The sequence below is a fragment of the Cricetulus griseus genome, chromosome 7 (assembly GCF_003668045.3).
Source record: "Cricetulus griseus strain 17A/GY chromosome 7, alternate assembly CriGri-PICRH-1.0, whole genome shotgun sequence".
Lineage (NCBI taxonomy): Eukaryota > Metazoa > Chordata > Mammalia > Rodentia > Cricetidae > Cricetulus > Cricetulus griseus.
Genome location: NC_048600.1, coordinates 44,396,212 through 44,419,971, shown reverse-complemented (window position 1 = coordinate 44,419,971; position 23,760 = coordinate 44,396,212). Strand labels below are relative to the sequence as shown.

At 41.1% G+C, this 23,760-nt stretch overlaps 1 protein-coding gene across 1 annotated transcript in view; it reads right to left on the bottom strand.

Annotated features, from left to right (window-relative positions):
• The window catches only part of Meiob (meiosis specific with OB-fold), a 38,968-nt gene extending 16,901 nt beyond the window's left edge, over positions 1-22,067 (bottom strand). The window contains exons 1-6 of the mRNA XM_027424977.2: positions 21,966-22,067; positions 12,180-12,257; positions 8,065-8,122; positions 6,345-6,476; positions 4,835-4,907; positions 936-1,131 (exon numbers count right to left, since the gene is read on the bottom strand). Of these exons, the coding sequence (XP_027280778.1) occupies positions 936-1,131; positions 4,835-4,907; positions 6,345-6,476; positions 8,065-8,122; positions 12,180-12,248 (528 nt within the window). The 5' untranslated portion in view covers positions 12,249-12,257; positions 21,966-22,067. The remainder of the gene's footprint in view (positions 1-935; positions 1,132-4,834; positions 4,908-6,344; positions 6,477-8,064; positions 8,123-12,179; positions 12,258-21,965) is intronic.
• Positions 22,068-23,760: the final 1,693 nt, after the last annotated feature.

Sequence of the window (23,760 nt, the reverse complement as noted above, 5' to 3'; positions counted from 1 at the left end):
TTGAGAAGTCAAACGGGGAGATAAAAGGCGTAAAAGTGGTATGACATACAAAAAAGGGTGCCATGCTCATGGCAGTGAGGGGAGCTGTTTCTAGGTTTTATATGCAAATGAAAACTTTATTAGAGGACTTCAAGGAAACAACTAGGTTGGTTGAAATAGCCTAGAGAGTGATTTTGCCTAAATTTCAAGATTTCACATAGTAGATTCTCTATCCTAAAAAAGAGTTTTCTGCATGTACTATATTTTGTAAAGGTTTACTTTGGGGGGTGGGAGTTGGGAATGCATGGAGCCACTCTCCCCGTCCTTCAAATCATACTTTTGAGGTCCACCTTTATATTTTTTGCAGTGCCTTTGTCCGTTAAATTGCTAAAAATGGGAGCTTGTCACAGTTACTTTGACAGATGTGGATGCAACACAAGTTGTGATCCCCTCCTGACTTCTATGGGCACTGCTCTCTGATTCTTACCAGCGCCTTGCCACAGCAGCTCCCACTGCAGTCTAGTAGGTCTTGCCCACCCTCCTTCTCATCTGAGTCAGGCTGAGAACACACACACACACACACACACACACACACACAGGTGATTCCTTGACTTGCTTAAAGAACATTATGCTGTCCACATCAATAAGCTTATCCTTTCTATTTATGAGCTTAACCCAGTATAACGAAGCTTTCATATACCTTGTAGATCACTTATAAATACAATAGTGCATGCTATAATTAGCAATCAAGTATGATTTTATTTTGTTAGTGATTCACAGATAAAATGCTAATTTCCTTATAACAAGAAATGTTTATTTTCTTAATTCAACTTACTACCAAGGTAAAGAGAAAAAACTGCTTCATCTGGCACTTACTGCATTCTAAAAATAAATCTGGTGACAGAGTACCCTGCCAAATCGCAGAGGGCTTTAATTGACTAATTTTTTTGACTTACCGATCTCACAGCTGCAAGCACATTAATAATCCTCCCATCAAGACTATGTCCATTTGCAACAATGTCAGCCAATGAGTAATAATCTCGAGATTCTTTAACAGGCAAGTGTATCAAAGAAAGTAACTTGGTATCCACTTCATAAGGGGAACAAACTTTTACCATTGAGTGATTCTCACTGAGCAATAGTTTCCAGTTGCTAAATGAGGAAAACACAAAAGTCAGCACATTGTTGTTAATTTAAAAAAAATACTTTGGTTCACATTAAATTATATAGCTAGGTGTAATAGCCCACACTTGTAATTCCAGCATTTGGGAAGCAGGTTTAATTTGCAGAAGGACTAACACATGTTCAAGGCCACCAAGTATATGTAGGGAATTCCAGGCCAGCCTGATTATAAAATCAGACCCTGTTTTAAAAAAATCACATTCAATTCTTTTTGTTGGAATTTAGACTGTATAAAGAAAGTTGTGTTTTTACTATTAAATTTTTGTGAGATTTTTATTTTATGTGTATGAATATCTTGCCTAAATCTATGTCTGTGCACTATGTGCATTTAGTGCCTGTAGAGTTTAGAATAGAGTGTCAGATCCCTTAGGACTGGAGTTACAGATGGTATGAGCTTCCATGTGGGTGCTGGGAATTGAACTTGGAGCCTCAGTAAGAGCTGAGACATCTCTCCAGCTCCTATATTTTTACTCTTAAAAACATCAAATAATGCTATAAAATACTTCTCTATAATGCATTTTATATCAATCTTTTAATATTTCTTTAGTAAAATAATGTTCTTTTAAATTAAGAACATATATTAAGAATTCATTTTTTTCTATGAGTTCTAATTATGCTAGTTATAGGACCTTATCCAAGACTTCAAGCTGCAGTTCCTTTTCTGTTAAATAGTATATAAAAATACTCTAAAGCGGGCTGGAGAGATGGCTCTGACTGTTCTTCCAGAGGACCTGAGTTCAATTCCTGGCAACCACATAGTGGCTCACAAGTGAGATCTGATGCCCTCTGCTGGCATGCAGGCAGAAGACTGTACACATAATAAATAAAATCTTTAAAAAAAATACTCTAAAGCAGGGCAATGGTACCACACACCTTTAATCCCAGCACTCGGGAGGCAGAAGCAGGCCAATCTCTGTGAGTTTAAGGCCAGCCTGGCCTACAGAGTAAATTCCAGGACAACTAGGGCTGTTATAAAGAGAAACCCTGTGTCGAAAACAACAACAACAACAACAACAACAATAATAATAACAACAATAATAATAATAGTAATAATAATAAACCTCTAAAACTTGAGATTATAAAAGATTGAGGTCTCATTTTTTTTATTTAATCATTTTATGTGTGCATTTTCCCCTGCATGTATATCTGTGGGCCACATGTGTGCCTTGTACCAGTAGAATTCAGAAAAGAGAATCAGATCCTCTGGAACTGGAGTTATATTGCTGTGAACCCCAGTTTGGGTTCTAGGAACTAAACCTCAAATCTTCTGAAGAGCAACCAGTGCCATTAACCACTGAGCCATCTCTCTAGTCCCATATCAAGTCCTCAATGTTGGCATTGTTAACACCATGATCTAACCAATTGAGCTAACTGGCCAGCCATCATTATTTCTTTTATGACTCTGATTTCTTTACTTAAGTACCTTAGGTCAAGAACTCCATTTTGCTTGCTCCTGTAGGGTTATATGGGAAGTAGATTTAGAATTCTCACAGGTTATTGAAGTTAAGGTTCCCATTTCCCTGTACTCCACCCTTTTATAAGTCTTGACAAGCCCTCCTCCACAGAGCTCTAGTCCAATCCCTTCTTCCAACTTTGCCTTAGTTATTCACAGTATCACATCTGCAGACCACTGCTCTTTGTCTTGACTCACCTCCACATTACAGTGAAGCTGATCTTCCTAAATTACAGAATAGGATATCATTTCCCAGATAAAAGACTTTCTGTTTCTACCCATTCCTGAGATGGGAATTTCATCTAAGAAGTACTCTGCTTCTCCTTTTCCTCACCCACTCTGTGTTCCACCTATGCCAACTTATTAGCTATGAAACTGCTATTTTAGGTGAAAATTTGCTGAATGTCAGCAGTTTCCTGTTGCTCAACCTAAAAGTTAATTATTCTGGATATTCTGTAAAATGCCAGGAGGTTTTGAATTTGTTGGGTCCCTCCCACCTCCCATACCTATTTATTAAGAATCAATTATGTGCCCTTCTTTAATCTAGGCATGGGGAGAATAGTATACAAAATACACTTACTCTCATGAAAATCATATATGTGAGCAGGGATCATAAGAACAATTCATCAGGGGCTGGAGTGGTGGCTCAGTGGTTAAGAGCACTGACTGGTCTTCCAGATGACCTGGGTTCAATTCCCAGCACCCACATGGCAGCTAACAACTGTCTGTAACTACAAGTCTGACACCCTCACACAGACACACATGCAAATAAAATGAAAATAAATAAAAATTATTAAAAAAGAACAATTAATCAAACCATCTCAGAATGTGATCTGATTACAATGCTGAGAATGCGAAGAAAGTCTTGGTGAGTTACTGAAAGGGCTTCTATGGATGAGAGGGTTAAATGATGTAACATTCCAATTGAGACACTGATAACTGATGAAGCAAATATTCATGTAGACAGGAGAATGCTCTATGCAGAGGAACAAGAAAGCTGAACTGATCTAAGTGCAGTGAGTCCAGGTGTTCATGAAAAGGAAAATTCTTAGTGATTACAGGAGACAAGCATGAGTGGAGGTCAGAAGAGTAGGTGTTCATGCCACAGCCTGCCATACTCAGCTACAACCATTTATAAAGAGTTAACTCTTGGAACTCTATAAAACACCTTGGAAATGAGGCTACCTCTCCAACCCCCTACCCCAATTTAGGAGGGTTGATGAGGGATGGACTGTAGACAATGGATAATTCAGGGTATAAAATATCTGACCCTCCCTATAGGGTCCTGCTCCAAGGGGACAGGAACACTCATGAGCTTTTTCCTGAGTTCCAGTTGCAGCTCCTCCCCAACCCCATCCTTGCAGGGTTCTCCTGAGAGCCCTCCCTCAATAGGCTACTTGTAAACAATCTTGCTCCCAAGTTCTCCTTCCAGGGAACCTGGCCTAAGATAAAAGGCTTGTGAGTAGAACGAGAGCCTGATATGATATATATATATATATATATATATTCCAGTATTTATCATATCTTGTTTAGAGATTTTTAAAAATATATTTGTGTGTATGTGCTTTTGTCTGTGGGAGTATATTATGTGTTTGTGACATCCACAGAGGCCAGAAGGGGGCATCAGCTCCCCGAATCTAGAAGTACAGTTGCCTAATGTGGATGCAGGTCCTCTGCAAGGGCAGCAAGTGCTCTTAACTGCTGTCCCATCTCTCCAGCCCCCCTGTTTAGTTTTATTGAAACTGGAGTCTTGTTTTTACAAATCTAAGCATGATACTCTATATCTGAAAATTCTGCATTCATAGACCCACACAATCATGTATCAAACATTTCAGAAAAATATAACACTATAACTAATACAAATAAAAATACATTATAACTACACACATAGCACTTATAGGACATTAGGTGTTAATAGGTAGAGATTATTTCAGATATAGAATAGGATATGTTTAAGCTGTATGCAAGGGATTTTGAGCACTGGTGGATTTTTGTAGCCTTGGGATTTTGATCCTCCACAAATATCAAGATAAAATTAGCTTCATGATTATAAAAAATTATAAATTATGTCATTTATCTTAAAGATAAATATTCTGAGAGAGAATTCAACTCATTTTTCAAATTGTAGAGAAACTTCTAAGTTTTCTGCTTTTCTAAAAAATTATTAATATTATCATTCTAACACAAAGATTGTTGTTCTCTGGGCTGGACAGATATTACCTAGGAGTTGCAGGGCTGAACTTTTCTTCTCTTTCTGTCTCCTTTCTTTGGATCAGGGGATTTTCAATGATCACTAAGACAGAGGGCAAAGTATGGTAACATCACAAAATCATCAGAAGATTAATCAGAGCTAAGTGTGCACAACAATAACCCTCACACCACCAGGTTCCCTCCTCCACAGGAATCTTCTTGTGTCACTGTGAGAAAGGGACTTCTGGAATGTCATCAATTTGGCCCAAAATAACATTTCCAGGACTTTGTGTTTTAAGTCCCAACAGATGGCCCACACTATTAATTACTTTATTGATTTTCTTGCATCCAACATTTGATTTTGTTACAACATTCCCTTCAATAAAACAAATATTTACTTGAACTTTACTCCACATCTAACCACAAACAATCATTTATTTTATTTATCATCACAACCATCAACCCATAACATTTTAATATGGAAATTTCTCTCTACACAGGGGTGTTCCGGAATTCATTCAAGGAATATTTATAACTCTACTACGCCTATGAAATTTTCAAAGATTTCTATCCTCACCTCCATATTATTTAACTCAGGAGAGACTATCTATATCCTTAGAACATACATGGTCTAATGGTTAAGTACATTAGAGTTGAGCACTACTTAATTGACATATGTAATGTGTGTTTGGCACTGTATCATTCTCCCCTACTCTTTTTCTGTCAAAAAGGAGAACTGGAACACATGCTTTCTTATCTCTTGTCTAGGCTGGAACTGTCATCTATCAAGTGGTGAGTTTTATACTTATACTAGCCCCCCTTCCTTAACATTCACAAAAAACTAATGGGGTGTTTTTTCATGGGTGAGATCCATCAAGATCTTATTCTCAGAGCCACAGTATATATAACTATTGGCCCCAGAATACATCTATAGAAAGATATGTGGTTATAACAATAATGGTGAGGATGAGGCAAGTTGGAACATGAAATAAACAAAAGATGGCAAAATATCTAGTAAAAGTATCACTTACGTACCAGGAAACATTGAGAAAGCATGCCTTGCTAACATTGGCTTTTTCTAAGAAGGATCAGAATAACTGTATTTTACTTTTCTGTGACTCCACTCAGCCACAAACTTACCACAAGAATAATCCTGTAAGTAGAACATTTTTTAAAGTTCTTGCTGGGCATGGTAGCATAGGCCTTGTGATCTCAGCACTTGGGAGGATGAATCAAGAGACTTGCCACTCACCACTTGTTCAATGAAAGTTACCTAAGGAGGTTCATTCTCTGTCTTTCTCTTCCCTCCCTCTTACTCTCTCCTCCCCTCTTTCATCTTACCCCTGCTGGTCTTTTGAGACTGGGTCTCTTGCCTAGCAGTTGCTACCTTAAACCTTGCTATGTAGATTAGGCTGGCCCCAAACTCATAGAGAGCCATCTGCCTCTGTCTTCCAAGTGCCAGGATTTAAGATATGTACCACCATGCATAGAAAAACTTTCTCTTAAAAACCAAACAAACAAAAAAATAGTGCCTACTTACCACACTCACCAACCTTAAAGTTCTCAGACAGTGGCCTGATATAATCTTCACTGCCCCAAGAGGATACATTCACAAAATGATTTGGTGAATCACGAAGGGTGAAACTAAAAGTATATCTTTCTGATCCAATATCTGAAGAAAAACCAATGCTTTTATATTTCAGGTGAATATGACTTTGAACAAATGATTACTTAACAAAATGATGATGATGATAAAATTTTTAAACACATGGTAGAAAATGTTATTTCCTATGTATACTCCCTGTTTTATTTAGTTTTGGTTTTGTTTGTGAGCAGGCTGGTCTTGGAATTTTGGTGATCTTTTGATTACATAATCATCCCCTAGTGTACATTCTATGCTTCGCTGTGCTTTCATGCATTTCCAAGAACAATGTAATAAGCAGCCATGATAGCTAGATCTCACTATGGCCCTTTTTTCTCCCCATACCTGTGTATTCAAAAGAAAGTGACATGCAGACCTGAACAGTCCAGGTTGTAGCTTACATTCACAAAAACCTAAGTGGGCATTATTTCATAGGTGAAGCCCAGCGAGATTAGGGAAAGCTTTAACCAAAGTCATAATTCATACCTGAATAGTTGTTTCAAACAGTTTGTGTGCAACTAAAGCACCACTAGAGGTCAGAAAGTACATTTTTCCCCCATAAGAATAGGATTTTTCTCTGTTGCTTTGGGTAATTTAAAAGTAATAAAAGGGATTAGAGAGATGGCTCAGCAGTTAAAGGCTCAGTTCTCAACACCCACATCAAGAAGCTCACAATCACCTGTAATTCAGTCTCCAGGGTATCCGATAGCCTGAGTTCAATTCCCAGAACCCACATGATGACTCACAACCATCTGTCACTGTAACATCAGTCCCAAACACCCTCTTTTGGCCTCTGCAGGCACCAGGACATGAAGACAAAATATGCAAACATATAAAACAAATAAAAATTCAAAAACAAAATAAAACCTACTATTTGCCCCTGCTTTCCAAGTGCTGGGATTACAGACATTTGCCATCAAAACCAATTTTTGTTGTTGTTCCTTTTGTTGTTATTCCCTGTGACCATTGTTCTCTCAGCCTTGTCCTTTCTGGCATGCTCTACCCAATGTGGAGATGACCCATAGGTTCATTGTACCCATTCTCACTAGAAGCATCTGAATTGGCCCTGCATAGTGGTGCACTCCTTTAATCCCAGCCCTTGGAAGGCATAGGCAGGTGGATCTCTGAGTTAGAGGCCAGCCTGGTCTATAGAGTGAGTTCCAGGACAGCCAGAGCTACATATATTAGACCCTGTCTCAAAAAAAAAAAAAAAAAGGAATCATTTAACTCTTGTATCTGCTGGATTCCTTCTTCCTGGGTGAATGTAGCAAAAATCTTAGATCACTTAGTGACTAAGGCCACTAAATCTAGTTCCAAATTCACACTCTTAGACACTATTGTATCTGGTAATATGAAACCTCAAATTAATGAACTTATAAATTTAACTGTTCCCCTAAAACCTTCAAAATACAGTTGGAGAATAGCACATTAAATCATTGAAAATATTATGTCTTCATATATACAGCCTTGAATTGAGCATGATCATATATGTAGAAGGTCTGGCCATCGCCCCTAAGGCATTAAACACACTAGAAAATGTAAGCAGTTATATGTACTTTGTTACAGTCATAAGCCACACTTAATGAAAAAACTAAGAAAGAGTTAAATAGAACTCAGCTTTTTCTGTCTGGAAAGCCTTTGACATCTGTTTTCCCAATAACTATACCGATTATTTTCTGAAAAACAAAAGAGTATAGAAGAACAATATTAAACACAGATGTAGATGGTAAATTTAATTTCATGGACTTGTTATATTTTACTAGCTCTAGCAAACATTTTTGACTAGGAAATATTTAAATGCATTTATTCCAGACAAACATCTAACAATCTTCATAAATATTCAGTTATCCAAGGAATAGTACAAAATAAATGAGACAGTTAACTGCTATTACAAATATAATCATTTAGTTAATATGTTTCTACTTTATTTTCAATCACTAGAGGGAGCTATCAATCCTTTCTGAATTCATCCAAAATGCATATATAATGCAATTTAATTTGCCATAGTCTTCAAAGCTTTCCTTTGTATAGGGCTTTCTAACATAAAACTGCTTAGCTGTTTTTTGGGTTTTTTTTTTGGTTTTTTTGTTTTGTTTTTTTTTTGTTGTTGTTGTTTTTGTTGTTGTTGTTTTTTTGGTTTTTCGAGACAGGGTTTCTCTGTGTAGCTTTGGAGACTATCCTGGCCATCGCTCTGGAGACCAGGCTGGCCTCTGCCTCTCGAGTGGTGGGATTAAAGGTGTGTGCCACCAACGCCCGCTTCTTCTTCTTCTTCTTCTTCTTCTTCTTCTTCTTCTTCTTCTTCTTCTTCTTCTTCTTCTTCTGGTTTTTCTTTTCAAGGCAGGGTTTTCTGTGTAGCCCTGGTTGTCCTGGAATGTGCTCTGTAGATTAAGCGTGCACCACCACTGCCTGGCTGCTTAGCTTCTGGTTCCAAATATGTTGGACAATAATATAGACTGTAACAAACTTATATATTGCCACTAACAAACTTAAATCTTAAAGTTCTAGACCTTAAATCTTGGGGATACTACTATCTCCTCAAAAGTTTTAATGTTCCAGGACAGCCAAGACTACACAAAGAAATGCTGTCTGAAAAACAAAACTAACAACAACAAAAGTTTTAATGTTCTCTTCAGTGAATGCCAAAGAAAATTAAATATTAAAATATGCTTTTAGAAATAAAAGTAGGGGCTGGAGAGATGGCTCAGAGGTTAAGAGCACCAACTGCTCTTCCAGAGGTTCTGAGTTCAATTCCCAGCAACCACATGGTGACTCACAACCATCTGTAATGAGATCTGGTGCCCTCTTCTGGTGTGCAGATATACATGGAAGCAGAATGTTGTATACATAATATAAATTAAAAAAAAAATAAAAGTATCCTAGAAAAACAAACAAGAAATAAAAGTATCTTTCTGAAAGGAAAAAAATTAGACTTTAGCCAGGTGGTGGTGGCACTCATCTTTAATCCCAGTACTGGGGAGGCAGAGGCAGGCAGATCTCTGTCAGTTCTAGGCTAGCCTGTCTACAGAGTGAGTTCCAGGACAGCCAGAACTACACAGAGGAAGCCCTATCTCGAAAAACACCCCCTAAAAAATTAAATTTTAATGAAGAATCCTAGCAACTGTTTTCAACTTTGCAATAATTTGTGACATCTAAAATAAAGTCAGAGTCCTAGAGAGGTAGTCAGCCATGAAGAGCACATGCTGTTCTTAAAGAAGACATACATGAGTTCTGTTCCCAGCACCCATATGGAAGCTAACAACTGTCAGAAACTCCAGCTCCTGAGCATCATAGGCACTGCATGCATTCGGTACACAGACATATATTCAGGCAAAAACACCCATACACACAAAATAAAAATAAGTCAAATACACTCAAACTTCAAGATTATTACATTCCAGTTGAACTGTTGGTCATCTTATCACATTTACACACATCGATATTTTTTCTTAAATTCCATATACATGCATATCTTACTGAATTTTGTTGGAGAAACATAGAAAACTTGAATAAAAATTTCTAATTGGGGCTGCTGAGTTGGCTCAGTGTGTAAGATCATTGGCTGCATTTCCAGAGGACATAGGTTCAATTCCTAACACTCACATGATGTTTTACGATCATCTGTATGTAACTCCAGTTCTAAAATATTCAATGTCCTCTTCTGGCATCTTTGGGCACCATGTGGCTCACAGACATACATTCAGCAAAATACCCATACGCATAAAAATAAGTAAAAATGTTTATAACTTTCTAACTAAAAAGGTAATTAGCAAATAGTTTGTTTCAAGGAAAACTGTAACAATAAGTTTTTTTTACATCAATAAACTTTGCATGGCAATGTATTGTTACAAATAAGTTTAATTTTAAGAAATCTGATTTGCTGAACACAAAGAAACTCCAGACCCACCCCTAAAAAAAAAGAAAGAAAGAAAGAAAGAAAGAAAGAAAGAAAGAAAGAAAGAAGGAAAGAAAGAAATCTGATTTGCAAAAGCCAAGTAAACATCATACTGCTTGGAAGTCAGACCTGGTGGTTCACATCTGTAATCCTAGTGAAGGTGAAGGGACCAGCTCCCCATTTCGGCAGCCATAACAGCCCAACATGTATTTGTCTGACCTTGTCTTAGTCACTAAGGTCAGATGCCTGCCCCTTTCGGCAGCCATAACAGCCGGACACTTGCTTGTCTGACCTTGCCTTGGTCACTAGGAGGTTAGGTGCCTGCCTCGTGGCAAGGAACCAATCAGAAGTTAGCTGGTGGTGCTATGCTTTATGGCTCTGGGTGTGCTTATGGACAAGTGAACAGCAATGACACGAAGAGCATAGCAACCACCCTGGGAGGGCCTATGGGCCATAACAACCAGTTGACTAATCAACTGGAGGGTTTGGAGGGTTTGGGCAAACCCTCCAAACCTGGAGGCACAGAAATCCTGAGCCTGTGCGTTCCCCTAGACACTCCCCTTATGCTGCCCTATAAGATCTCTATGCAGCCGCTTCGAACTGTCTTTTGTAGCCATCCGCCATGGTGGATGGATGAAAGACCGGAGCTAACATGGGGTTAGCTCGTTAAACAACAATAAAGCCTCATGCAGTTTGCATCAAGCTTTCGACTCTGCATGGTGATTGGGGTGGCTGAGTCCTGGGCTAAGATCCTGGAAGCCTGACCTTTCGGGGAGTCTTACACTAGCATTCACAATTCACAGAGGCTGAGGCAGGAAGGACAATGCAAAGTTTTTTTTTAAAGCTAGCCTAGTGGTCTACACACACACACACACACACACACACACACACACACACACGCACGCACGCACGCACGCACGCGCGCGCGCGCGCGCGCGCGCGCCTGCTCAGGGACAGAGAATATGGTAATCTTGTAACTATTTTATAACAAGTGCTTCCTTTTATCAACCCAGATTTTATTTAAATAAGCCTCGGTATTCAAGGAATCTTTACTCCAAAATTCCACGCCAAAAATCATAAAAAACAGCTGGATGTGGAGGTGCATGTCTTTAGTTCCAGCATTCTGGAAGCAGAGGCAGGCAGATCTCTATAAGGCTAGTGTGGTGTACATACTAAGTTCCAGGCTAGATAGGGATACCTGGTGAAATCCTATCTCAAAGAAAGTCAAACCAGCATGTTTGTAAGTACTTAAAATATAAAATTTGATAATTTTCTTAGAGAATTTAGTAAACAAAAATACTTTAATTTTATAGTGGTAAGTTTGAACATTTATTAATTTTGTTACTTTATTAGTTATTAAAATAATACAAAAGACTTTATTATTTATTTTCATAGTGTGTATATGTGCACACATGCATGGTGAACACATGAAAGTCAGAGGACAACCTGTAGGAGTCAGTTCTCTCCTACCCTCTTGTTGTGTTCTGGGGATCAAACTCAAGTACTCAAGCTTAACATAAGCACATTTGCCCAGCCATCATTTTGAACAATTGGTAGTCATATCTATAATCCTATATATACTACTCTATAGATAAAAGAAAATTAATTTGCATTTAATAGACATAAATACAAAGCTTAGGAGTATATAAGTTCTAACAATTAACTAACTCAATGAGAATCTATGTACTGGTCAATTATACAAACATGCCTCCAGTGAATCAGTAATGGTGATATAATGTAATGCTGCCACATAAAATTTCATGAGCAAATACTTGAATATTATATATATATATTTTGTATATATTTTTTGTGGAAGTATAATATTTTTTGTGGAAACTTACCAGACTAGCCATATTTGGGTGCAGATCTGAAAGTGGAGTAAAGTTCTTCAATGCAAAGGAGTTTGCCATGCTTTAAATCTGTTTTAGGAAATATAATTTGAATGTATAAATTAAACATTAAAAACAAATCATTAAAAAGGGGATGGTGGATTGGCCATCAGAGAAATGCAACTCAAAACAACTCTGAGATACCATCTCACGCCTGTCAGAATGGCTAAAATAAAAAACACCAATGACAATCTATGCTGGAGAGGATGTGGAGAAAAAGGAACACTCCTCCATTGCTGGTGGGAGTGCGATCTTGTAAGACCACTCTGGAAATCAGTATGGCGGTTGCTCAGAAAAATGGGAATCAGTGTACCTCAAGATCCAGCCATTCCTCTCTTGGGTATATACCCAAATAGGGCATGTACTTACAACAAGGACATATGTTCAACCATGTTCATAGCAGCATTGTTTGTAATAGCCAGAACCTGGAAACAACCTAGATGCCCCTCTATTGAAGAATGGATTGAGAAAATGTGGTACATTTATACAATGGAGTACTACTCAGCAGAAAAAAGCAATGGAATCTTGAAATTCGCAGGCAAATGGATGGAACTAGAGGAAACCATCCTGAGTGAGGTAACCCAGTCACAAAAAGACAAGCAAGGTATGTACTCACTGATATATGAATTTTAGACATAGAACAAAAGACTACCAGTATATAATGCTCTTCACCAAAGAAACTAGGAAACATGAAGGACTCTAAGGGTTAAATGGTCCCCAGGAATGGAAATGGCATGAACTCCCGAACTAATTGGGGGCATGAGGGTGGGGGGGGAAGGAGCTGCTACAATAAGAGCAAGAGAAGAGGAGAAGAGGAGAGGAAATGGAGGGGCAGAAACATTGAGTTGGGGGAAGAATAGAGGAAAGAGAGCAAGATGAGAGAAACGATATCAGAGGGAGCCACTGTAGGCCCGAGAAGGGATCAGGAACCAGGGAGATCTCCAGAGACCTACAAGGATGACACGATCTGACAATCCAGGCAATGGTGGAGAGGATAACCTAAAAACCCTCCCCCTAAAATGAGATTGATGACTTCTCTTTATGCCATCCTAGAGCCCTCACCCAGTGGCTGATGGAAACAGAGACAGACATCCACAGATATACAATGAGCCGAAATCGGGAATTTAGTTGAAGAGAGGGAGGAATGAAGAACGAAGGGGTCTGTACTAGGATGGAGAAACCCACAGGAACTGTTGGCCTGAACAAGGGAGAGCACATCGACCCCAGATGCTGTCCAGGAGGCCTGTACAAGACTGATCCAGACCCCAGAACATAGATGTCAATAAGGAGGCCTCTGCACTCCAGGGAGCCTCTGGTAGTGGATTAGTATTTTTCCCTGGTGCAAAAAGGGACTTTGAGAGCCCATCCCATATGAAGGGTTACACTCTGGCCCTGGACACATGGGGAAGGGCCCAGGATCAGCATAGGAAGACTTGGTGGACTTTGCTGAGCTCCCGTTGAGGGCCCTACCCTGCCTGGGGAGTAGTGGGTGGATGGGGTTGGGGGGATGGGCTGGGGGTGGGGGAGAAAGTTTGGGGGTGAGGGGAGGGAGAGGGAGAAGGGACTTGAAATAAGCTTGTTCCCTATCTAGAACTAATAAAATAAAATAAAATTAAAAAAAAAAAAAAGGGGATGGTGGTGCACTCAGGAAGCAGAGGCAGGTACATCTCTGAGAGTTTGAGGCCAGTTGATCTACAGAGTGGGTTCCAGAACAGCCAGGGCTATACATAGAAACCCTATCTTGAAAAACAAAAAACTAAAACTTAAAATTAGCTGAGGAAGCACTAGATATTATCCCCTCGGCAAATTTTTATGATGGTGAAATGTAACTAATTCAGATTTCACCTGTAGAAAACAGGTCCAAGAACTGGTAAGAAAGATTGGATAAAGCCCTGCACAAAGTTCACATCTGCAGTCCCAACAATTTTATGGCAAGATGGGAACCTGAGACAGGAAAACTACGTAGAAGCTTCCAGACTGCCCTTGAGTACTTAGCTAAGCAGAACAAGAGAGATCCTACCTCAACAAGGTAGGAAAGAACTCACTCCCAAAATTTGACCTTCACATATGCACCCCACTCACATACACACAGCTTACACACAGCTTACACACACACACACACACACACACACACACACACACACACACACACACACACAGCAAAACACTCATGAATATAAAACAAGAAGAAATAAAAAATTAAAGAGGGGGTTGGACTAGAGAGATGGCTTAGTAGTTAGGAGCACTGGCTGCTCTTCCAATTGGTTTGGTTCCATCACCCACATGTCCACTAACAACCATCTATAATTTCAGTTCCAGAGGGCCAAGTGCCCTCTTCTGGCCTCTACAGGCCCTGCACACAGGTGATGCACAGACACACAAGTAGGCAAAACAATCATATACATAAAATAAAAATAAATCTTAAAAACAACAAAAGAAAGCTAGAATGGTGGCACACACTTGTAAAGTAGAAGCAGGATGATTAGGAGCTCAGGCACATCCTCTATCTGATACATAGCAACTTCAAGGCCAGCCTGAGTGATATGAGATTCTGTCTCAAAAAATAATAATAAGGCTGGTTGTGGTGGCACATACCTTTAATACCATCACTGGGGAGACATACGCAAGTGGATCTTTATGATTTTAAGACTATCCTGGTCTACATATTGAGCTGTAGGACAGCCAAGTCTACATAGTGAGAACTCATCTCAAAAATAATAAGACAATCCTGTTCAAGTTCAAAAGGTCCTTTTAGAATTTTGAATGACATAGCTAAAGCTAGGCAAACTGGCATATTCCTATAGTTCCAGCTACTTTGGAGTCTGAGATAGGAGGCTCCCTAAAGCTCAAGAACAGCCTGACAGACATACCAAAGACCTTGTCCAAAGTTTTTTGAGCATGAGGGAGCCTCATGACTCCAAAGTAGCTGGATGCAGTTAAGAGCACTTGTTGCTCTTTCAGGGCAACATGACAAACACACATAGCAACTTACAACCATCTAGAATTCCAGTTGCAGAGGATCCAATGCCCTTTTCTGACTTCCACAAGCACCAAGCACACAACCAATGCACAGGCATACAAGCAGGCAAAACACCCATACACATAAAAAATACATGTATATATTTTAAGTGAAGTGTATTTTTGTAAGTGTTCTAGTGTAGTGGCTTGAGTAAGAATGGCTTTCATAGGCTCACATATTTGAAAGCTTGGTTCACAATTGGTGGACTATTTAGGAAGGATTAGGAGGTGTGGCCTTGTTACAGGATGTGTGTTACTAGTAGTGGGCTTTGAGGGTTCAAAGCTCACACTAGGCCCCATTTCAGTCTCTTTCTGTCTCATCAATCTCTTTCTTTCTCTCCTCCAACTTGTGGGTCAGATGTAAGCTCTCAGCTATTGCTCCAGTGCCACCCTGCCAGCCTGCTGCCATGATTCCTACCATGATGGAAATAGACTAACCCTGTGAGCAAGGCCCCCATTTAAATACTTTCTTTTAGAAGTTTCCTTGGGTCATGATGTCTCTTCACAGCAATAGAACAGTAATTAAGACATCTAGCTAGGTTTCAATTTATCACTCACCAAAACTTTGCAAAATTTAGCATTTTTTATTGCCATGTAAACTTAGAATTTCAGATGAATGATGAGACCATGGCTCATCTGAAGATTTAAATATTTATTAACATCAGGCCTTCCTTAAAAAGAAAAGTTCAAGCTAGAGAGCTGGCTCACAGTTAAGAGCACTTGTTCATCTTGCAAGATGATCTGGATTTGATTCCCAGCACCCACATGGTAGCTCACAACTGTCTATAACTCCATTTTCAGGTGACTCAATGCCCTCTTATTATTTCAGTGGTTATCAGGCACACACAGAACACACATATACATCCAGCAAAACACTCCTATACATAAAAGAATAAAACAAACCTAAAATTTTTTATTTAAAAAATACAGAAAGACCCTAAACACCTCAATTCTGACATTTATTTACACTTTTGAGGAAAGCCATATATTTTTGTTTTGAGACAGGGTTTCTCTGTGTAACATTCCTAGCTGTCCTGGAACTCACTCTGTACACCAGGCTGGCCTTGAACTCACAGAGATCCTCCTGCCTCTGCCTCCCCAGTGCTGGGATTAAAGGTATGTGCCACCACTGTCCATGGAGAAAAGTCATTTAAAACACATTTCTAGGTGCAGATAGATGCTAAGTTGGAGAGGACTAAGGTGGCATCACATGCGTACGTTTTTTCACAGGGTTTCTCTGTGTGGCTTTGGAGACTGTCCTGGCTCTCGCTCTGGTTGGACTTGAAATCACTATATATGAGGCCATGGTGCTGAACTGATCCTCCTGCCTCTGAGATTAAAGGTATGTGTCATCACACTTGGCTACAATGGCTCCTCTTCTCCAACTCCAATGCCATTTCCTCAGGCCAAGGCACAATCAGTCCTCACATAAGATACCTTCATGTGTGCATTGTGTGATAAATGATTAAAGTCAAGAATCAGATTAAGAGCAAGAGCTAGAGGATGGTCACCAGAAGCACTCCCTGAACCCACTCAGGCATCTCAGGGATGAGCAATAAGGGCCAGAAGTGACACCTTAAGAGCATAGCCTCAGGACCACTGATCTAGGCCCTTAGTAAGGATGGAAAGAAAGAGGTTATGGTGGTAGGACTCTTCCAGGTTAAGGTCACAGTGGGCTCATGCCACTGGTGACTGTTAGGAGGCTATACCTCACAAGAGACAGAACACTACAACTATTTTTGACAGAGCTTCTACCTAGGTCTCCCAAATGACCCTCCCTGAGCTCTTGAGCTCACCTCCAGCTTTAAAATGGAGACCGATGACCTGATCTGCATCAGTTTCTTCAGGACCTTCCTGGTCTTTTGTTTATGGTATCACTGTTAGTATTCAGGCATCTGTACTGGCCTGCCCTTGGGGTTCTGACAGGATATGTCCTCAGCTGCAGCCACTAAGAGCACCACCTGTACACATTCACTATGTTCCCTTTTAAAATGGCCCTGCCTACCTCCCATCCTCTCTCTCTGTCTCTCTGTCTCTCTCTGTCTCTCTCTGTCTCTCTCTCTGTCTCTCTCTGTCTCTCTGTCTGTCTCTGTGTCTCTCTGCCCCTCTTTCCTCTCTTCTACTGCTCCTGTCCCCAGAGGCTGGTCTCCTCCCGCCCCTTTTTATGATCCCTTTCCCTAAAAACAAAAACCCTCTGCTTAACAGTGTTACATGGTGTCTTTCTCTTCCATGCTGCTTTTCTTAAATCACAACAATGACCTGCCCAAAACCCTTTGTGCCCCTCTTTCTTTCATCCATAGAATGCTGTATTGCTTGGCCCTTTTACTCTGATTTCAAAGAAGATGATTGTTACCCTAATGAAAATGAACCACAGCAAGCTGCTTGTTCTGAGGTGGTGTCCAGCTGAAGATATAAGTCAGCTCTTAAGTTCAATAACTTTCTAATTTTGAGGCTAGAGTCAAATTTTGAGAACTTTAGTCAGTTGGATTCCGATCTGGGCCTTAAATAAATGAACTGTGAGCAGAGGGGTAGAGTGGAAATGAGGAAGAATTTATGATGCTGGTGAGCCCAAATATGTTTGTGTGTACATGCAAGTATATATCTGTTTATGCCCATCTGGGCTTCTTGTTCTTTTCAGGGTCATGACTGTTCACCAGGGCACTAGGTGTCATACTGATGCCCTGGAATTACCCGAGAATTTCCCACCAGAAAATCCACTGCCTTGAACTTCCTCATTGCTAACATTTATTTTCTTTTACAGATGATCATAATGGTGTGCACATTTGATCTCAATACTTGGGAAGTAGAAGCAGGAGAACCAGGAGTGCAAGACCAGTCTTGGATATATCAATGCCCACCCCCAACACACACACATACACACACACACACCAAGTTCTGGCCATATATCCTAGGCTGACTTTGATTTTTTTAATTTATTACTTTATTAGGGGATGGGTGTGCATGTAGAGGTCAGAGGACAGATGGGGGGAGTCAGCTCTCTGAGAGACTGAACTCAGTCTGTCAGGCGTCACAGCAGGCATCTTTATCCACTGAGTCATCTTACTGCCCTCATCTACCCAACCCCAACAACCTCAAATTTCTTATCCACTCCCTTAGTCTCTAGAATGCTGGAATTGCAGGTATGTGACACTATGTCCAACATTTATCTTTTTTTAAAAGATTTTATTTATTTATTTAATATGTATACAACATTCTGCTTCCATGTATATCTGCACACCAGAAGAGTGCACCAGATTTCATAACGGATGGTTGTGAGCCACCATGTGGTTGTTGGGAATTGAACTCAGGACCTCTGGAAGAGCAGCCAATGCTCTTAACCTCTGAGCCATCTCGGGGACTTAGATCATATCACTTCTATGCTTTATAAACCTTTCCAGAGTATTGAGAGTAAAGACCAAACTCCTTACCATAACCTCTAGTGTGCACAGCTGATGGCCTTTTCTGTCTCAACCTCTCTTCCAACCCAACTCCAGTGTCCTTGCAGCCCTTACTCCTGTCGACCAGATGTGTGCGTTCCAGCAGAAGCAGCTCCCTCTTTCCTCCTCCCCAGTCAAGACCTTCCAATCTTCCAGGGCAGGTTCCTCTACATTAGTCTCAAGTAGAGGTTTCCCCACTATCCCTCCTGTGCTCTGTCCCATTATAAGGCTGCCTCATTAAGATCAGAGCTGTACCTTATCTCTTCCTCTCTTGTAACCACAAGTAACTAGGTACTTCAAGATCTCACACATGGTTGCTACAAACACACATAAGTGTTTGTAGAATGAATTAAATCAAGTTCTAAAAAAATCAGTTGGTAATTTGAGGATAATATTGTTACAGTTAACTTTTTGATAAATAAGCATTCTAGTTGACACCCAATATTATGTTCATAGCATTTAAGTTATAGAAACAAATGTGGTTTTTAGCTTGCTAATCTAGGCAAAGTAAGCTTCCAGAGACTTTCCTATGGTTTCTAATTTATCCCTTTCTTTCTTTCTTTCTTTCTTTCTTTCTTTCTTTCTTTCTTTCTTTCTTTTTTTTTTTTTTTTGAGACAGGGTTTCTCTGTGGCTTTGGAGGCTGTCCTAGCTCTTGTAAACCAAGCTGGTCTCACAGAGATCCGCCTGCCTGTGCCTCCCAAGTACTGGGACTAAAAGCGTGGGCCACCAATGCCCGGCTGGTTTCTAATTTATTCTAAAGATGGATGCTGAGTGAGGCCATTATAAGGAAGTTTTCTCCATGAGGCTGTTTCTATACAGAGTATATTTGCAACCTCTCACCATAAACCACAAGTTTTGTAACAATATTTTATGACTAGGACTTGTTTCTCTTCCTACAAGAAAAGTTTCCATTTTTCCAAACATTCTTAAGTTGTTGGTCTCCTGGCCACCACACCAGAAAACCCCCCAATGTGGAGACAGAATAAAGTGTTAGTAACCTTCTAAGGTAGTTTCAAAATTTCTAGCACTGCTTTTTTGAAAAATTAAAAATTTGGGGTGAGGGGGGAGATAGCTCAGCAGTTAAGAGCACTGACTGCTCTTCCAGAGGACCAGGGTTCAATTCCCAGCACTTATATGGCAGCTCACAACTGTCTGTAACTCCAGTTCCAGGGCACCTGACACCCTCACACAGACATACATGCAAGCAAAACACCAATGCACATAAAATAAAATATGTTTTAAATTTTTTTTTTTGGTTTTTTCGAGACAGGGTTTCTCTGTGTAGCTTTGGAGCCTATCCTGGCACTCACTCTGGAGACCAGGCTGGCCTCGAACTCACAGAGATCCACCTGCCTCTGCCTCCCGAGTGCTGGAATTAAAGGCATGTGCCACCAACGCTCGGCATGTTTTAAATTTTTTAATTAAAAATTTCAAACATGAAAATGTGGTGGGTCAGTATGATGTCTCAATGAGTAAGGCTTTTGCTACCAATACTGGCAACCTAAGCTTGAGCACCAGAAGTCACGTGATGGAAGGAGAGAATCAGCTCCCAAAACTTGTTCTCTGACTTCCACATATCCATAATAGCACCCCATGTCCACACACACAATAAATGCATTCTATATTATTATTGTTATTGTTATTATTATTATTTGTGTGTGGTATATGTGCACATGTGTGTACTGGTATGTACAGGAAGGCCAGAGGAAGAAGTCCGCCTCTATTTCTCTTTGCCTTGTTTCTTTTTTTGTTGTTGCTGTTTTTTGTTTGTTTGTTTGTTTGTAGACAGGGTTTCTCTGTGTAGCCCTGGCTGTCCTGGAATTCACTCTGTAAACCAGGCTGACCTCAAATCCAGAGATCCTCTTGCCTCTGCCTCTGAGTACTGGGGTTAAAACCGTGCACCACCACCACTTGGCCAGCCTTATTTCTTTAAAACAGAGTTTCTCACTGAAACTGAAGCTGAGATAGCTGATGGCCATTAAGCCCTGGTGATCTTTATTTCCAACTCCCAGAAGTGCAGCCCCATCCTTCCAGCCCCGTTCAATATTTTAACATGTATTTTGATTATTCCAACTGTCTGTCATTCTGGAAAAGGTAATATCCTGGATATAATAATAAAAAAAAAGATCAGTGATAACCAGGGGGTGGTACAGGTAGGAGTAAGGAAAAATAAATGGAACATGGGATTTCTAGGTCAGGGAAAGTAGTTTGTTGTTTTACTCTTAACACACACACACATACACACACACACACACACACACACACACACACACACACACAACACATACATATGTATGTTTTACTCATAATACATACTCTATCCTGATACAGTATTTTCTCTAGGACCCAAATGACATGCATACATATAGGATGCATTCCATAGGTTTCTGCATATATCCTGTCCCTATCCCTTGAGAACCTGATAGGCTCTTTTCCCCCTTAAAACCTGTCTCCCAGCAGATATGGTGGCATATATAGGCAATCTCAGCATTTGGGAAGTGGAGGTAGGAAAATCAAGAGTTCAAGGCCAACCTGAGATACACAGTGAATTTTGAAGTCATCCTGGGCTCCATGAGACCCTGTCTCAAGAAGGAAGGGAAGAAGGAAAATTTTGAAAGAAAGGAAGGAAGGAGCCAGACAATTCAGGGATAAAAAGGAAGGAGAAAGAGAAAAAGAAATGCAAGGAGGGGAGGAGAGAGGGAGAGCATCTTCATTTCCTCCACAACTTGGAGCGGTGGTGGCTTGTAATCCAAAACACAGGAGTCAGAGGCAGGCGAATCACAAGCTCAAGGCCAGCCTGGGCTACATGTTGTCTCAAAAACAGACAACAACAAAAAGTGCAAACGCCTGTCTGTCTCTGAGATTAATTCTTGACCTAGGACCTGAGAGGATGAAGACCTGGGGAGAACGTACCTCCACATGTTGAGGCACCTGACTGGATGGATCCTGACAGTATGGACCTGACCTCAAGGGACCAAGTGACTTGGGACACGGACATCCTCAGACCCTGACAGCGAGATACCTGACAGGAAACGGACTGGCTGACTGGGAGGGAACTGGCAGGACAGAACCTGACTAGAGAACTGACAGGGAGGGAGCAACCGGCGGGGAAGAGCATGAATGAGTGAGTCCTGACTGGCAGGCACCTGACAGGCCAAGGCCTGCGCGCTCCACGGTGAACCTTCGGAACCCAGGCGCTCGAGACCCCGCGCGGGCTTCCTCTCAGAACTGGAGCGAGGCGCCGGATGGACACCACAGCAGGCCGTCCTAGCCGAGGCTCACCGGAAACTCCCGGGCTGGCTATCTGCTCCACAAGGTTCCCCCTGGCGCCGGTCACGCGCTACAACTTCCACACAGCAGGCAGAGCGGACCACCTGCAGTCCGCGACCGTTAGACAATGCCCCGCCCCGGCCGCGCGGACTCCGCCCCGCCGCGCGGACTCCGCCGCCGCGCGCGCCGCGCGGGCTCCGCCCCCGCCGCGCGGGCTCCGCCCTTGTGCCTACCGGGTCTGGGCACTGGAGAACTTTTGGACTTGGGTGGCAAAGGGAACGTGGGCCTTAGGCGCCGCTTGAAGACAGCAGCTGTTCCCACGCACAGATGAAAGTAGATAGGGAAGTCGCCGCGGAAGCGAGCGAGGCGTTTGCCTCAGTTCTCTGGTTGGGATCTGGGCTGGTGTCCCAGGCTGTTCCGACTGAGCAATCTTCCTAAATGTCTTATAATAGCAGATGTCTCTGTGCAGGTACTAAATTACCTGAAGTGAAATTTAAACAGAGAGTGAACCGAAGGACGACACAGATATAAAACCCGACAGGGTTGTGGAAGAGGAGATGGCCAGATGCTATTATTAAGGGAGTTTCCTTGATGTCACCACGTACAGCAGAAGGTGTGCATATAATATGTAAAATACTCAATAATATTATGAAAATAACACAGTAATACATAAAATAGATAATACTGTGGGGGGTGCATCGAGACAGGACAGCCATGGCTGTCCTGGAACTCACTCTTTGAACAGGCTGACCTCGAACTCACAGACACCAGCCTCTGCCTCCCAAGGGCAAGGATTAAAGGCATATGTTACTACTCCTGGTTTAAAATACACGATAGTCTCATGTTCATCTCACAAACAGTATATTATTTCATCCCAATACCGTGTGTGTGTGTGTGTGTGTGTGTGTGTGTGTGTGTGTGTGTGTGTGTGTGTATTAAAGCAATGAAAGGGGAAAATAAAAGTCTAAAACCCAGACTCCAAAGCCCAAAAAAGAAAACTCTGAGTTCCCAAAAGGCAGCTCAGCAGACAAAGTTAAACAAAGGTCCACAGGACTCAAGCCGTTAGACCAGATATCACAACCTAGAATGGTGTCCACATTCCTCTGGTCCAAAGAGGATCAGATAGTTATCAATTGTAGAAGTCCCCAGCCCAGGAGACAATTAACAAACTCATTTCCTCTGCAGCATCCTGCTTAATTGCAACTTGCCTGAAGCATACAATCTTTGTCCTGTTGTGTGTAACCATGCAAGTTTTGTAATCTTGGGGCTTCCAGCCCTACAATTTTCCCTTATAAAAACACTCCTTAGTCGAAAGTGGGTACTCCATTTGTTCCTGAACAAATGGGGACCTTGCTGCAGCTCATATCTTTGAGTCAATGAAGAAAGCTTTGTCCCTGCATTCAGTGAGTCGTCTCCTTGCTGGCAGGTTCTTTTGGGGTTCCGAAATCTGGGCACAACAGCACTACATGCTCAGAAGTGGACTTCAGAGAAGCTAATCAATGACTTTCCACCACTTTGTAGTTTTGTATGTGTGTGTGTGTGTGTGTGTGTGTGTGTGTGTGTGTGTGTGTGTGTGTGTGTGTGTTTTCAAGACAGGATTTCTCTGTATGACAGTCCTGGCTGTCCTGGAATTCACTCTGTAGACCAGCCTGGCCTCGAACTTACAGAGATCTGCCTGCCTTTGCCTCCCAAGTGCTGGGACTAAAGACATGCACCACTACTGCCTGGCCCTCTTTGTGTTTTAAATGAACATAATATGGAGCTCAGAATGATGGCTGGTGACTAAAATCCCAGTACTTCAGAGGTT